Source organism: Struthio camelus, chromosome 1, assembly GCF_040807025.1.
Source record: "Struthio camelus isolate bStrCam1 chromosome 1, bStrCam1.hap1, whole genome shotgun sequence".
In the NCBI taxonomy this organism is placed as follows: Eukaryota; Metazoa; Chordata; class Aves; order Struthioniformes; family Struthionidae; genus Struthio; species Struthio camelus.
The window spans coordinates 139,837,895-139,854,559 of NC_090942.1; the positions used below are offsets into that span (position 1 = coordinate 139,837,895).

Consider the following 16,665-nt stretch of genomic DNA (forward strand, 5'->3'; position numbering starts at 1 on the left):
AGGTCTAGGCCCCGCCCCCGGCCCGGCATGGCTCGCCCTCTCGCCCTCTCCCCCCTTCCTCTCCCGTCATGCCCTGCGTGGCGGGAGTTTCGGAGCGGTCGCTCGCTCATCCTCCTTCTCCCCCCCCCCACCCCCTCGACCCAAAGTTGTGACAGGACAGGACCGGCCCAGGCAGGGGTAAGGAGCTTCCGAGGGTCCGGGCCGCCGCAGCCCTTGGGCCGCTTTTGGCGTGGGAGCCGCTTCAGCGGCGGTGAGGGAGGGCGGTGAGGCCCGGCGAAGGCTGCGGGCGCGGCTGGCACGGCCGTTGGGGGCCGTTGGGAGCCGTTGGGGGCGGTGGCCGCCGCCGCCGCCGCGCAAGTCTCCGGCGACCTGTACGTGGTCAAGTAGGCGGGAATGCATCCCCTCTCCGTTTCAATTCTCATTATGCTATGTAGCTTTTGATGGCCGGTGAGTTAATGCTTTGGTAAATAAACATTAGAACACGTTTGGGACACACACTTAGGTTCTCTGCATCTTTCAGTGCAAAGCTGCTTAATTTCGCTCTAATCCCGCAGCTCTGCAAAGTTAACCGTGTACTAGGCTCGTGTTCTCTAGGTTAGGCTTTGTAACTGCTTTGTAATGTGTAGTTTTCCTTATTCTTAAGGCCTTATCAGTCAACTCAACTAGTCCTAAAACAATTTAATTTTTGTTGTTGTTGTTTTTTTTTGTAGAAAAAAAATGTCCAGCTAGATTAACATTTCAGCAGAGAAATCTTCCTCACCCGCCACCCCCCCCCCCAAAATGGAGAAACCTACTGTTTTCTTGTAGAGGAATAGGTATAAAGATAAAGAAAGATGCTTCTGAGTGAGCAAGAACAAGTCTTGTCCTACAATGGCGAAGTCCTTATATTTCAATTGTCAAAAGCAAAGCACGTAGAAGGAGAAGCTGGTAAAACAACAAAGTTATCTATCAGAAGAATGGCCTTTGACAGAGATACTAAACTGTTTATTCCAAAATCCGCTGGACTATTCAGCATGCGTGGCAATCACTTAGAAATTGAAATGATTTGTTGTAGCTGTACAACAGATTCCAGAACAGGAACTATTCTTCCCTGCGTTTTGATGAAAAAGAAAAAACGGAAAAATGTTTTCAAATATCTCTTGTTGTTGCTTCACAGCTCCAATCAGTTTGAACAGTCCTTTAATTTTAAACTGGATTATGAGCTGAAAGAAGACATCAGGTTGCTTCCTGGTCCCTCAGTCTTGTGGAGGCATGCTAACAAGCTGTTTTACATCTCTTCCGACGCCTGCACGGTTCTAAGTGCTCCTGTTCAACTTTCTTCCATTGTGTGGGCAGGTGAAATTGAAGAGGAAGGTGTTGTTGTCTTAGGGATAAGAGCTGCTTGCTTATCAGAGAGCGAAGACGAACAAGAGTTTTCCGCTTCAGATAGAGCTATCTGGGGTAGTGAGTTCTTTGGATATGCAATTGAAACACAGAAAATGATAACTGGCACGTGCTTTATGCCTCATGCTTACAGCAGAGTGGTATCTTCTGTCTGTGTCTGCAAGAAAGAGATATTGAAAAAACAGCTCAGAATATCAGTTGTTGCCATCACTCACAAGAATCAACTTATTTGGTTCCAAGATGGTCTCCCTAAAGGTGTCTGTGAGCTTCCATATGAGAAACCCTGTTCAGTAAAAACAGCTATAACTAGTAGCAATGACTTGCTATTTATTGTTTCTTTTGCCTCTGGGAATATCTGCACTGTATGGAGAGACGGTTTCCAGGTATTTGTGACCTTAAACAGCTTCTTTTTACTACTGTAAAATAATTCTATTTCTTCTTTTTTAATACTTTGTCTTATCTGATGTTTCTGCAAGTGAAAAGCTACATGTTTAAGTACCATAGCATTTTATGTTGCTTCTGTTAAAACAACCTGTTTAAAGTATCCAGTTGTTTTGCATTTATTGCTTTCTCATCTGAAAGTGAATCCTGAATTCTAGTATTTAATAATTCATTTTCTGAATATGAGCCAAAATTTCTGGTCTTAATTGTTGTTGTTAAACTTATTTTGGGCGAGAATTTAACAGTTGTAAGGTTGAGTATGCTGACATAATTTACATTAGAGTGCCACTAAACCAATATCTCAAAGTATAAACTTCCTTTTGAAGTTTATTAGCTTTGTGAGTCTCACTTCCCAGTTACAGAAAGCATTGTTTCATGTAAATGACAAGAGAAGGTCTTATTTTAGTTTTGTAAAATTAGGAGAGACAAAATTAATTACTAGTTTGGGGGTGGGGTCAAATACTTTGTGTAGAAGAATTATGTAATTCTAGGGATTAAAAATTTTGTCCTATTTAGTTGTCAGCATTTTATGTGTATAATTAGCATACATTTTCAACTTTACTTCTCCATTATATTTATATGCAATGCAGCAGAAAAATTTATGAATATCAAAGGTGTCATGCCTTTAACTGGTCTGAGAAAATTAACAGTTTTAGATACATTTTGCAGAATTCAGCTCTGCATCTGTCTGAATACACTGAAAAGTTACATTCTTTTGCAATCTCTATCTAAAAAGTGAACTTTAAAGAGCTAGTATGTCCAGAGTTACACAGGCTATAAGTGATGGAGTTAGGATCAGAGCTTGAAACTCTTCAGAATACTGTATTCCAGATGCTTAAATAGCGTACCTCTGTCTAAAATGAGCAAGTTGCACCAAAAATAAATCTCAGATACAAAATTCATTTAAATATATGTTTTAATATTTCTTCTACTGTAGATTGCTTCCAAATGGCAAAACGTGAAGTCTGTTCTCATAGATGATTTTGTTGGCTATGGAACTGAGCAAATATTACTGCTTTTTAAGGATGACTCTGATACCGATTTGTTAAGTGCGTTCAGAATAATGGATTTTGGAGAGGTCAACTATGCAGTAAGTTCAGCTTGTCTTTTCCCAGCTACTCAATCTGTACTTTCTTAATTAAAAAACTCAAGAACCCTTAAAGTATACATACAAAGTGAAATGAATGTGTGTTGTAAAATGCCCTGAAGTTTTAATACAATATCCCTTTTTTAATTGTGAGATTAGGAGATAAGTTATCTGAAGAGATTATTCTACTTCCCTGATAGCATCAGCGTTCTTTTGGGAAGTTGAAATAATGCCATTGGAAATGCTTCACATATGTAAAAGGTTTGCTGTGGTGCTTACATTTTGGCTAAAAGTTCCTAATTAAGACCATAGTCCATATTAAATATCTTCTCATAGTTGGATCTTTCTATTATGTATCGTCAATCTGTAATTGCTTTCAGAAGGCAAGATTTTTCCTTTAAATTGCATGTGGTGATCCTTCTGATTTTATGATTTCTTTTCCTTGATTTTTGTAATGGCATGTCTGTGCCTAGCTTTCTACAGTTAAATTAATTTGTCTTTTTTTAGAGTGATATTAATTATAAAGATGATGTTCCTGCTGCAGAAGGATTGCAAGAGAATGGTTTGCTTACAGTCCAAGCCCTTGAAACAAGATTACAGGTTTGTACTGAGTAGTTCCGACTCCATATTTCCTTTAAATTACTTTTCTGTATCATTGCATTGTGTAAAGGGTGAGGTTGAGGATTCTGTTTTAATTGCAGAAGTGGATCAGGGAGAAAGCAACATTATTAAGTATCCTTGAATCATTGATAGGCTGTTTCAGTAAAAATGTACCTGGATAATCGGCAGGGTCTAATTTATATTTTAGTTAAAATTTTGAGATAACGCTGAAGCCGTTCTATCAAAGCTTCATGACAGTCGTTTTACTCGTAGACATTTAAATAACAATTTAAAAATACCAGTGTGTTTACTTCTTTTGCTTCAGGTTGCTTACTTTGAGATAGTATAGTGTCAGGTTCTCAGTGAGTGAGTTAATCCTCGATGAAAAAAGGGGGTTATGGTGTGTTTTGTCCATGGACTTTAGTGAAGTTGGCTTTTACTTTTGCAGAAATTAGTGACCATGGTGATTTCACTATCTGCTGATATTTTTCCTCCTGTTACTACCTGTTTTATTAGGATAATTTTGCAAAGTAGAGTAAGTAAAGTTAAAACATGTCCTTCTTTTAATTAGGTTCATTTATAAGACAACCTTGGAGAAACTTTTTAAAGCTCAGAAAACGAGTAGGACTATAGCTTTGCCTGCTACTGAAACTTGAGGATGCAACTTTCTTTTTACCTTTTGTTCTTGTGTAGCCTGCATGCTCTCTGAGATGTTCTAATGCAGTAATGTGCCTGGTCACCTTTGTCTACGCTAAATGGTAATAACTGACCAGATAGGAGGATTATAAAAAAAGGCTTTCGGAGATACCATGACTGTCAAATTAAGTCAACAATGTAAGGCTGTTGTTAGTTTGCGAAGACAGCTTTAGATAGGAGAGAGGAGATAATTATTCCGTTCATTTCAGAATTAATGAGAACTTAGGTAGTTTACAGTGTCAGTTTGCTCTCCAGCCTTTAAAAGGGAAGCAAATTAGCTGGCAAAAGTTTAGTTTAGAATTGAAGGAAAAGGAGTAGTATAAACCTATAAGGAAAAGACTGAAGAAAAAAAAAGATTTTTCAGTTTCTTCTGACCAAAAGAAACATCTAAAAAGATTGTATAAATATTCCAAAGATAAAAGCTGCTGTTTGGAGGATACTGAATAATAATTTCTCTTGTTCCTTGAAGGCAGAATAAAGTAGAAATTGGCTTCATTTCGATGACCTTTTGAGGTCCCTTCCAAGCCTACATTTGTACAGTTCTCCAATTTGGAAATTAGAGGCCTATTGGTTTTTACATAAAAAGAAGTGCAAGTTTTATTGAGCATACGTTACTTTCTGTTTCTGAATTCTTTTGGTTAGCCTTTTATTTTAAATTTAAAATTGACTTCTCTGCTGCTATGCTCTTTCCTTGTTCGTTACATTACTTTCTTCTGCAAAATGGAATTTAGTTTCCCCTCTCTCTCTCATTTGTTGCTCTTTCCACTTTTGTCATGAAGATTGTCTGCGATTGTCTGCCCTGCAATTGAATGCTAAGAGTTCTGTGTAAGTTATTCTTTGACTATGTTCTTCTCTTTTGACACCAGTTGGCTTTTACTTGTTGAGTTTTGTGAATTTGTGCCAGAATCGAATGACTAGCCTAAGTATGTCCTATACTTTCTGTGATTCAGATGGAATCAATTTCTTGGTGGAAACAAGCTGCTGTCTGGAGATTTTGCCTGTCTTCTGATGATCAAGTGTTTCTAACAAAGATATATAAGACCTGAGTGTGGGTTTTTTTTTTCTTCCTTTTTTTTTTTTTAAGATATCTTATTGTTTTCCTCCCAGAGTTATATCCCAAAGGTATTTATTGTTCTGTTTCCCTGAATAGTAAAGTATCCTTGATTATTATTATCTGACATATAATTGTATTTCAAGGATGTTTGTTCTGATGCAATAACACATGGATCGTGCTTAGCCCGGGAATTTCCAAAGGTTATCTATCCTTTGGAGTCGTGTCTCTTGGTAGTTATCACCAAAACTTCAAGAAATCTGCGATCAAATCATGCTGTAACAGTCTCTATGGTATCTCCTGTTTTAAGGCAAAGAAAAAAAAATTAGCAAATGCAGTCCTTTTTCATACCTCTGTTGCTCACCCCTAAATATTTCATATATTTCAGAGATTTGCAGTCATACAAGAGGTCTGGCAGGGTTGTGTTGTATTCCACTGCATATAAATAGGCTATATTTAAGTTATATGCATTAATACATGTAAGTGGCATTTTGCACAAATGAAATGGAAAGCTGTCCATTTGTGTATTTTGGGAACCATTATAAGTTTATCTGTTCTACAGTCTTTTGGGCTGGAATCTAGCTTGTTCTCCTCTAAAGAGTTTTTTCTTTAACACTCACTGTAGTAACTTACTAAAGGCGACTTTCTTCAGCAGAGTAGTGCAGCTACATTGCAATGTCTGTGGTCAGAGGGTTTCTGGTGGTTCTGAGTGATGGAATCTCATGAATCAGTAGTATCTCTGAACACCCCACCGCTGGCTATTTAACAATTTTATAAGGACTGTAATGCTAAGTTCTTTCAACTGTGATTGAATGGTTCCTTTGCGTTCGGTTTGTCTGTTTTGGAGCAGGTATATTTTTGATAACCTTGGTGAGAGGAAAGACATTTCTTAAATGTTCTATACATTTGATTTTTTATCACATTTTTTTAGTCTAAGTTTTAAGTATTTCTTTTACTATCTTTGGTTTGGATAGGCCCATTTTCTTTTTGACTTTCTTTAAAATAAGGAATTTTAGCTACTTGAAAACCACAGAACCAGTTATTTTCCATAACAGCAGCTTCAACTTCTAGATCTGCAACACTTTACAGTTCAGTTATGTTTTCTTCTGGCTTTTTTGTCTGCTTTTTCATTTTTCCTTTGCTTCTTGCGATGTTTTGTTAATTCTGTCATTCATGAATCTTCCTTTCCGTTTTTTTTCCTTTGCTAAGGTGCCACAGTTCTTCATATAGCAGTTTTAGCTCTATACTGATATTTATTTATTTATGAATATTGTAACTTGAACTGCAGTGTATTAAAACACTACCTATTCTATGACTGTTCTACTGACTACTAAGCCTCTGCCTTAACGTGCTTTGCTTTTGACAGTGATTCATGCTGGATTTTTTCACAGTGCTGATTTGGTTCTGTACTGAGATATTTTTATGTTAGTGTTTATTTTCTATTTTAAAGTGATCTAGTTTTACTTTCTTAGTTTCACAGATCATGACACAGATCATTCACCCTTCAAAGATCATGAACTCTGCTGACACTTGTTGCTCAATACATCTTGACATATGGCTCATAGAAACAAGTGAAATGCATATCCTGAGACGGTTGATGGGGGGGGTTGTTCAGTCTTGTTTTTGTCGTGTGAGAAGTTTCAGATCTCTTTCTTGCATTGCTTTTATGAGGGCAAAAAGGCTCTCAGAGGTCAGATTGGTCAGCAAGTATAGATCTGTGAACCTTTGGCCATTTTGATTTGATTGTTTTTTCTGTTTCTTGAGTATGTATTCAGGAGTTACTCACCAGTGGGAGTAAGTAATGCTTCTGTATTCTGATGACTGTGCTTGGCAAGGGGCTATAGCAACATTCTCATTCTTTTTTCTTTCTCTTCTTCCCCCCCCCCCCCCCCCCACCTCCCTCCCCAAGTCCAGCACTACATTTTTACTTGGAATCTGGTACTTTTGATGCATGGTTTGAGAGGTGGAAATTTTTGTTTAAAAAAAAAAAGAAAAAACAATTTATCATGATGAACGCTATTCACTCTGAATCGCTATTCACTCTGAATGCGTTTTTGCTGTTACAGTCTTAGCAGTTGGTATCACTTCTCTTACATGAAGTGTCTTTTTCTTAAGACCTGCCAGTTAGTTCCGACTGCTCCTGAGATTTTTTTTTTCAAGTTTAAATGTTGATTTTGCATTCTAGTGACCAACTTTTTTCTCTTGCTGACAGCATTAAACTTCTCAGGATCTTGATTCCCAAAGAATAGCTTTTCAGGAGCTTTCTTAAAGTCTAGGGAGCTGGAGCTGGCATGCATTTCTTTACTTAGAGGTGACCTACATGTATGTCTGTAAAATTCAAATCTTCAAAATACTTGCTTGACTGATAATCAATGCAAATATTAAGAAGAAATCTAAACTGATACAAATGGAAAAGTGAAGCAGGAATGAATAATGACAGATTTGTGTGTGTATGTATGTGTGTATACACACACACACACACACACACACACACACACACACACACACACACACACATTTATTAATTTTTTTTACTTTTTTGAGAAAATGTACCTTAGAAGTTTATCTTGAACTCTAAGTTTAAAACTGAGTCTCCAAGACTTAGATGCATATTTTGGCCACAAAGAAACCTGAGTTTCACATTTTTAGAAGCGTTAATTAAGGAACGCCAGGATCTTGGCTTGTGATACTTGCATAAAAAGGAAAGTTGAAAGATATGTTAGTAGTTTCAACATGAATTCTTGATTGCAGTAGACAAAAACGTAAGTCTAATGATAGTTTTATCTTTTACAGGCTGGTTATACCTCTATTCGAGAGCTACAGCACCATTTAAGGCTTAAAAAGAAGGTTATTCTTGAATCTTGCAGAGCATTAGTAGATCTTGTTCAAGAAAGAAGCCATATTCTACCAGCCGCGAAAAAGGTAAAATGCAGAAGAGAGTGCAGACCACAGATCACTTCTCGATTATACTGAGACATTTTTAGATGATGCCACCCTCAACTGCTTGTTACTTTCACCAGTAGAGATAACCACTATGAAAACTCGTTAATCTGCTTCAAATAAAGTCTGGTTCATTACCTTAGCCTACCAATGAATGTAAATAAGAGTAGAAGTAATTGTCTTTGCTTGGAGCTGATTTATACAGTACCTTCTGACAAGTGAATTGTAGAAGGAGTAACCTCTGACAGAGAGGAGCAAACAGCAGGGTAATTGTACAGTCTTTATTGGCACAGCCGCCTGCAAATTGTATATCTCTCTGTGGTCCAACATGTTGCAAAAAATGAACTTTGTATCTGTGTAAGCAAAATTGATTTATAATGGAGGCAAAGTGAACTGTGGGCTGAGAAGGTAATAGAGTTCAAGAAAATGTTATCTCAATTAGTTGCTATAAATAAGTATCCTAGTTTACTTCAAACGGAGAAGAGCTTCGTTTTAGTTCATGTTGTGGTCCCTTTCAAGTCAGTCAAGTTCAGCCAGCAAAATCTACCAAGTAATTAATACCATAACATAATATAGGTTTTAATACGTTAAATCTGTTTTGGACAATTAATTGTATGACAAATCAGGATTTATACTTATCAAGTTTAGAAGGAGAGAATGAGTTGCACTTGTCGTGACATGTACTTTGAGAAAAAGTGCAATTATATCTTGTAGACCTCTTACAGAGAACAAACTAGTTCATATAGATTTCATTTTATGTATCTCAAAAGCACTCCCTATGATCATTTGTGGTAAAACACTAAATAATGCAGTATAAAAAGAAATAATATCTGCACTTAATTTATCTAAACAAACATTTTTCTATAAGGAAGGTCTTGTCTCTCTCTGGGATGATACAGAAAATCCTCTTCCTCTTCTTAACAAAGAAGCGTCACTGACATCTAAAGTTCCAGAGCACTCCATAGAGAAATTGTGGCAACGTGTTGTGGGTGACAACTTGATAGTTGGAGTAAAACTAACGGAATCATTTAACTTGTAAGTATATCAATTTATCTAATAATTTCACTGAGTAGTTTTATAGAAATTTGATTTGCAGGGTAAGCCATGCAGTAGCAAGCAGAGTTCTGAGCTCTGAATTCTTTAACTTGAGCCCCTACGTATAAAGTGTTTCCAGTGTGTCTTTTGCCAGTATTGTTGCTGCTCCTTGCCTCTCCCCATCTCTATGCAAGAATGGGTTATATAGCCAAAAAGCAGTTGCGTCAGTATAAGCACATCTTTACTGGAGATTTGTTTTATGACAAAGTTTTCTGTGACAAAAATCATGCTTCTTTACAGTCCAGATTGACACAGTTGTGCTAACATCAGTATGTGGTGTAAGTATAGCTCTGTTTTAACTGTACTATTTCTGCTGCTTTTGTGTTAACTTCTTGCCATTTCTAAACAGAGTGATTTGCTTGAAGAAGAATGTAGAAGGATTTTAAATTTTTAAAAATTTAAAACATTTAAAATTCTCCAATTAACTTGATAAATATTTCTACTTTTGGATTGAATTATGCTATAGTCAGGTATCCAATCAAAGTATTTGCTAAGCTTATGTGTTATGTAGATCATGTGGAACACATGCATACGTTACTCAAAGCTAATCTTTAAAATGGTTTGATTGTTCATTTTAATTGCTCAGTTCTAGTAGTGAATACTGTTAAGAACAGATGATGTTCAGCTGATGTCATTTCCCCATGAAAGAGAGGGAAGGGAGGGAGCTAATTTGGAAGGCGGTTTAAAAAGAAACAAGATTAACTGAAACAAAAACTCAGTATGTGCATTGCATGTAAACTTTGCTGGAGTCGGAACTTACCTTTTGACCTGTATTCCCACAAGCGGTGCAGCTGAGACTGCACAGGGTAAGCTTGAAGAGTATCGATGCCACTGAAAATCATTCAAGTGATTGTGAGGGAGATGACCTATTACGCCCTTTAGCCATTCTGCTGGAGCTGCGGGTATATTATTACTCAACTGCCAGACTGCAATAACTTTACAAGAAAGTTGACCTCATCTTCTTGACAGCCTCTGTTAAGAGCCACTGAGGCAAGCAATTGTTTTTGCCTTTCCAGTGTTTATTTTTCAGCTGTGATGACAATATTCTTTTAAAAAAGAAATACCTAATTCCAGTATAGCCCCAGAAATCCTCAGAAGATTTGGAACTGTTCTTTAAAAAGCAGCAGCGATATTGCACAGTTGAGAAAAGTTCTGTGAAGATCATTTGTCAAAGGTTACCTGGTAGGCTAGCAGCAAAACCTAGGTTTTCTGGGCTCCAGTTCATTACTGTATACAACAGCCTGTGGTTTTGGTGGGGAGGGGCTAGATTTCTTTCCACCACCAACCCTTAAAGTCTTCACTGATTTGTTTTGTTTTTGTGCTTCGAACTAAGGCGAGATTGCGCTGATGTATTAGATTGCATTGTTAGTTGGTAATACTTGTCTCCAAAAAAAAGAACTAGACATTTATAAGGCTTTCAAATGTCAGTGACCTCTTGAGACTGAATTGATTGACAGAATAAAATGTCCTTTAAGAAAGGATTTGAAACAATAATATTAGGATTTCATGAAAGAACCCCATGTTCACCGAATAAAGCACTTCATACATTTCGGGAAATTACTGCATCTTTAAGGTAATAGTATTTTAAATCTTCTTACTCTCTACATGCAATTTTGTTTGAATATCTATAGAACAAATATAGAATGTCAGAAGAGCTATGTCCTTTTAGGCCTCAAAGGTGACAGAACTGACAGAACTTACTTTAAAAGTAAGTTACAAATATCACAGAGCATCTTCATAGGTTATGTGGCATTCTCGACATTTTCTAGGTGAATTAGACTCCCACATTTTATTGCCTTTCAATTGAAATTAGGCTAGCTCCTAGAAGCTTCTAGAAAATTCAGTCCATATTTCAAAAATCCTAACACCATGCTTGGATGAAATAGTTGTTTAAAGTACTTATACTCTTTTGCACAGTCTGTGAATTAACAGGGAATGATGTTGTTGCTTATGGAAGTATTAAGTGTTTGTATATATCTGCAAAGTTATTTGTCAGATGGCAAAATATGAACTGGATTTTCCTATATGGATTTTCACAGGTCGCTGAGTGATGTCAGTTTATCCTTAGTAATGGATGAAAGGATTTCTCCAATTATTGAGTGTCAGAATAAAGCCATTACGCTGAACAAAGCCTTTTCAGCTTTGGCTATCTCTTCAGGTCAAATTGAGCCACCTCCAAAAAAGATGAAACTGGACTTTCATAGCAAGAACGATCTGAAAGAAGAGCTTCATAAGAGACATTTGAAGATTCCACTGGATGGAGCAAAAACGTTCGTTGCTGTTACCAGCCTTTCACCACTGTTGGCATTTCACAGCGTACGTTGCACAGTTCTACTACACGCGAAGAAACAAAAACGTGAAAGTGGTAGTTTACAGAAGAGCAAAAAGATTACTTTACTATGTGGGAAAATTCTGTTAAGTCTGGAAGATATTTCACATGGAAAATATTCAGTAAAGATGTTAAGGGATAATAGTTACTGTACAGGTAAATGGGTTGATGCGATTTGAATTTATAGAAATATGATTAATTCTTATTTTTATTCTATATCATACTAAGCTAAGTTTTCTGTGCTGTAATCTTATCTGTCATTTTGAACACAGTCTCATTTAACATAATCTCGTTTTGAACACAGTCTGGATAAACCTATTGCGAACTAACAACTGGGTAAAATGCAAGGGAATAGGAAAAAAATTCAAAACAGAAAAATGTTAAGTGAGTTGCCATAATATTTTGTGCTAGCATTATTGCTGAAGTGCATCTGGAGAGGTAAATTTTAAAGATAAGTCTGAGTGCAGAATGCTGCAGCCTGTTTTAACTTTCTATAAATGGGAAATTTACTGTTGATTAGATGCATAGTTATTTTCTGACATAATATTACCTCTTAAATAACAGTGAAGTAATTGAAGCCTTTTCTCATCGGCACAGCTCAAAGTTAGTTTATTTTTATTTATTTTAAGGATCTTGACTGAACTAATTTCCAGTTGGGCTTCTGCTAGTGTATTCAACTGTTCTTTTGACTGTCTGATATGAATTTTAATTTCTTCCTTTATTACCGTATCATTTGCTAAAGCCAACATGTCATCTTAATACCACAGTAGGCTATTAATAGTGGGGGTTTTTTTGTTTTTTGTTATGGCACAGTGACGTTTGTCTTTAGAGCTCTCTGTATAGCTGGGGGCTCTGTTAATCAGCTAGTCTTTTTACCTGACAGAAGAAGATGTAGGAATTTAGGGAGAAAATTCCCAAAGGACTGAATGCTGAGGTGTAGACTCTTGAAGCAGAGTCGGGAATGTGAACCAAAAATCTAGTCTGATTTGTCGTATACAACATGATCAAAGTATTTAGTTAAAATATTTTTTTTAACATCACTTTCTTGCAGGTGCCCTGGAAGATATCCTTGCTGTCCTTGCAGTATCTGTAAGATTCTGCTTTCAGATTGTGTCCTCTGCTTGCACACTGACTCCAGTAAATTCATGGTTACAGGGAGAAATGGAGTGCACACCATTTAAGGAATGCCATGACAATCTTTTCTGCCATAAAGCGGGAAATCTGCATGGTACAGTTCTCAACTGGACCCTGAAAACTCCGTTTGAAGGAATTCTAACCTTGTTTTGCAGGTAGAGTTGGTCAAAAAGTGTAGAGTTTACTTGTCTTGTATGAACTTTTTTATCTTTGCACTGATTCTTAGTGGTATTTTTCGTAATCAATAGCCAAGCAGAATTATTTTCAAATCAAAACTGTCAGACCTATCTCAATTGCATTGTTTAATTTTGTCTGTGCCAGAACACTGAGTTACGAATAATTCTAGTCTTTGTGAATGGGTCCTTGGTGCTGTCTCTTTTGTTGCTTTCACTGACCTGCATCATAATCTTACATTAATTGTATTATAATGTATAATTTTTCTTCAACGTGTGTTAATTTAAAAAATATATTGTTAAGGGGATGTTAAAAAAGCAAGATTGTGCTAAATTTAAATCTAATTCTTTTTCATACAGAAATGAAATGAAAATAAATTTTTGCATGTAATTTAGTAACACTACATCAGAAAATATTCTTATACTAATAATGCATATTTCTGGTGTATTTACTTCCCTATCTACCGCAGTTTGTAAAGGAAATAATCTGGAGTCTCAATAATTTTTCCTTTTCCTTTGTGGATTATTGGCCTGTGGGCTATAGAATTTCTCACATCATAGTAAACAAGATAGCAATTGTTTATGATTCAGCTGGGTAATGTACACAAAATAAGAGTTGATTTATTTTGTTTTATATAAAGAATAAAGGCTGAAATGTTTAAGAAATCCATCGTTAAAATTAAGTGCCTTAACATGTTTGGTTCATTTTGAAATGGTTATCTAATATTCACTTTTTATACAGTTTTGCCTTAATATTCAGTTAATGAGCTGTGTATTTTTTGGTGTAACTATGGCTATATTTTCTGTGTCTTTTTCCCCCTTCCTCAGACTGATTTGATTTTCTGTGATAGGTGAAAGCTACAGATTGTCCTTGCAAAAAACAGATTATTTTTCACAGCTTTTCCAAATTGAAGCAAACTATTTCTCTTATCTTAATATTACATCATTTTTAACTGAGTTGAAATAGAACTACTGTAAGGAAAAATGAGTGCCTTTCTGATCTGTGTGACAAAACTGGCTGCTTAAGACTTTTTATTTCGTTTTTCTTTTTTTGCTTCATCAAAGGCATCTTCTGAGAAGCTGGTCTGGCTAAACCCAGCAAATAAAACATTGGACAAACCTGACATTCTCCTTAGAGTTAGTGTGGCTGTTGATCTATCACTCCGTCATATGTGCTATGCTGGTATTGAGGGGAGTAGCTTCCCTGAAGATTACCATAGCTAGCACTATATTTTTCTGGGTCCTTAACAAAAATCAGACATTCCAAATTAAGTGCAACTTTCCATCACTGCTGACTATTCAAAAGAGACAACTGTGGGCCACCTAACATCCATGCGTTGCGTTTCTATTGATATTGACAATCTATGAATATACGTGATATTTTTCTGCCCTTAAATGCAACAGCATATCCCTTGCGCTATCATACATGGCCTTTATGTACAAACACTTACCTCTTACAGAAACAAGTGATGATTGTGTAACCCTGATTTTAAGCATATATTTCAACTCAGAATATTTGTATTGCTGAAGCAGTTCTTTTGATACGCTGTGGCTAGTGGGCACTGCATGAGAAGGCCATTACTTGCTCTTTTTTGTACGGTATACATAATAGTTAAAACCATAATCAGCCAAAGTTCTTCCCTGTTTGATGTAAAGTAGCTTTATTATATATTCCACTATAGAATTTTGAAGATACAAGGAAGACTTCAGGTAGCTTTAATGAAAGTATTCTTATTTTACAGAAATCTGACTGTCTTGTTCCAGTGCCTTCATAGCCTTACTAGAGTTCTCCCACCAAGCAGTGATATAAAACTTCTGAGGTCTGGAAGCAAAGATACACTTACCGACCAGTTAGCGCTGGCTTTGGAAAAAGAAGTGCTCATCTCAAGGAATTCTTTCTCGTCAAAAGAAAATAAGGCTGAAAACAGTTTGACATGGGGCAATGAGCCTGGCAAGAAAATCAGTGATGCTCCTGTGGCTTCTTTCCTGGACAGTGCGGAAGGAGTTCAGCAGTTCAGAAAGAAGCTTCAGAATGATCGAGAAGGGTGTGTGCTAAGTATGAATCAAACAATGAATGGTGCCCTTTACCAGGAAGCCACTTTGAAAATAGCAAAGGCTCAGCTCCATTCTGATATGATTGTGTGGAGACTGAGCAAATCCTAGAGACTATTCTCTCAAAATTTATTTTGAATAAAGTTTTAATAAAATTATACTATTAAATACTATTTATATTTTCATAGGTACTTGTTCATATAACTCTTTATTCTGTAACTCAGGTATTTCTAGAGATAAATATTGGTATTTTGGCTGATGACTTGTAGCTAGTTTAACAAAAAATGAATATTAAAGATAGGTGGTTCATTATGTTGTTACGGATCTCTATAATATCTTTTTTTAAGGTATTTTCTAATAAATGTGACTCCAAAGTCATGGTTCTTGAACTATAAATGAACTATATTTGAAAAAAATAACAAGCATATGCTGTTTAAAATAGTGCTATTAAACTTGTAAGATGATCCTTAACATAGATGACAATAAACTTTTTTTAGAAATCTTTAGTCTAAGTTATAAAAAGAATCTAAGTTAAGCACCCAATTCGAATTCATAATTTGAGTAAGGAATTTAAGAAATTCATAGAAGAGACAGGCAGTTGTCTTACTATTTCAAGTCTTTGAGATAACCTAGATTCTGTAATAGCACTTGGGGGGGGGGGAGGAAATCTCTGACTGGACTGGCACCTCTATTTTCTGTAGCCCACTCTCAGATTTGAGACATTTTGGAATATCTGGTGGGGTTGGAGAAACTAGATCAGGTCTTTTGCAAAAGGTCAAAGAACTCCGGAATGTTTGCTGTCGTAAAATTTGCTCAGACGTGAGGATTATGGGTGGGGATAGATCTCTATGGTAGGCCTAACATGACTGGTAAATTCTGGAGGTGACTCTGTCCTTCCTTGAAACTTAACCTACCTTCAGTGCCAGAAGATTTGCTTTTTCACTCTCTGAACCTTAAATGATTATCCACTGATACTAGCTGTTCAGTAGCTTTGAGCTATCTCAGGTATCTTAAATAATGGACAGCCCTGTGCCTGTTCTTCGTCTCATCTCTGATTTAAAGAAGATACCACCTATGTGTCTGGGAAGAAAACTGCCCACGATCTAGCAGCTACTACTTTTTGAGATAGTTGCTGTTTTGATCAATTTTTTCCATCATAGTTGTTAGTGTCATAAGTGGCAGAAGCTTAAAAATAACATGAATCATATTTTGCTTCCTTTTATCTCTGCTTTATGTAGGCAACAAATTCCTAGTGTTTGTCACCATTTTTCTAAAGATATCAGAATTTTCCTTTTTAGTTTTCCTGTAAACAAAGCTTTAATAGTTAACGTGCACTCTGATGATAAGGGTTTAGAAGGAAGAATATAAGATGTTTATTGACTTAAAAGAAGATTGACTTTTTAAAATGATTCTATATATGCATTTTTTAACAGGAAGTTCAAATTTTGTATAGATGTCCTCCAGAAGCAAAAGAGAGTCTGGTGGCAAATTCTTTTCAAATAGGGATGTCTTTCAGTCTGAGGTGTCTTATTTTGACAGCAGGAGTAAAGCAGTGCATGTCTCTAAAGAAAAAACACTAACTAGAAAAACAGCACATGAAAAAACATTTCCCGTGTTTTATAATTTCAACACTGTTTAGTGATGTAATTCACTTTTCACATACTCAAAAACATTCAGTGTCTCC

General features: G+C 36.3%; 1 protein-coding gene across 3 annotated transcripts; it reads left to right on the forward strand.

The window, feature by feature from the left end:
* Positions 1–55: 55 nt before the first annotated feature.
* Positions 56–15,488, forward strand: FANCB (FA complementation group B). Of its 3 annotated transcripts, none has more exons than XM_068919696.1 (9): positions 56–177; positions 711–1,766; positions 2,762–2,914; positions 3,419–3,511; positions 8,052–8,180; positions 9,067–9,233; positions 11,333–11,778; positions 12,674–12,911; positions 14,672–15,488. In XM_068919696.1, the coding sequence occupies exons 2-9, from the start codon at positions 834–836 to the stop codon at positions 15,090–15,092; spliced, it is 2,580 nt and encodes an 859-aa protein (XP_068775797.1). In that variant the 5' UTR covers positions 56–177; positions 711–833; the 3' UTR covers positions 15,093–15,488. The 3 variants fall into 3 exon arrangements, with proteins under 3 accessions (XP_068775797.1, XP_068775815.1, XP_068775807.1); XM_068919714.1 differs by having other exon boundaries at positions 11,333–11,609; positions 12,778–12,911; positions 14,672–15,478; XM_068919706.1 differs by lacking the exon at positions 56–177 and adding an exon at positions 210–447.
* Positions 15,489–16,665: the final 1,177 nt, after the last annotated feature.

Coding starts and splice junctions, on each gene's coding strand:
- FANCB (XM_068919696.1), top strand. CDS start 834: ATGCTTCTGAGTGAGCAAGAACAAGTCTTGTCCTACAATGGCGAAGTC. Junction 2,915..3,418: donor TTGGAGAGGTCAACTATGCA/GTAAGTTCAGCT, acceptor GTCTTTTTTTAG/AGTGATATTAATTATAAAGA. Junction 11,779..12,673: donor GGATAATAGTTACTGTACAG/GTAAATGGGTTG, acceptor ACTTTCTTGCAG/GTGCCCTGGAAGATATCCTT.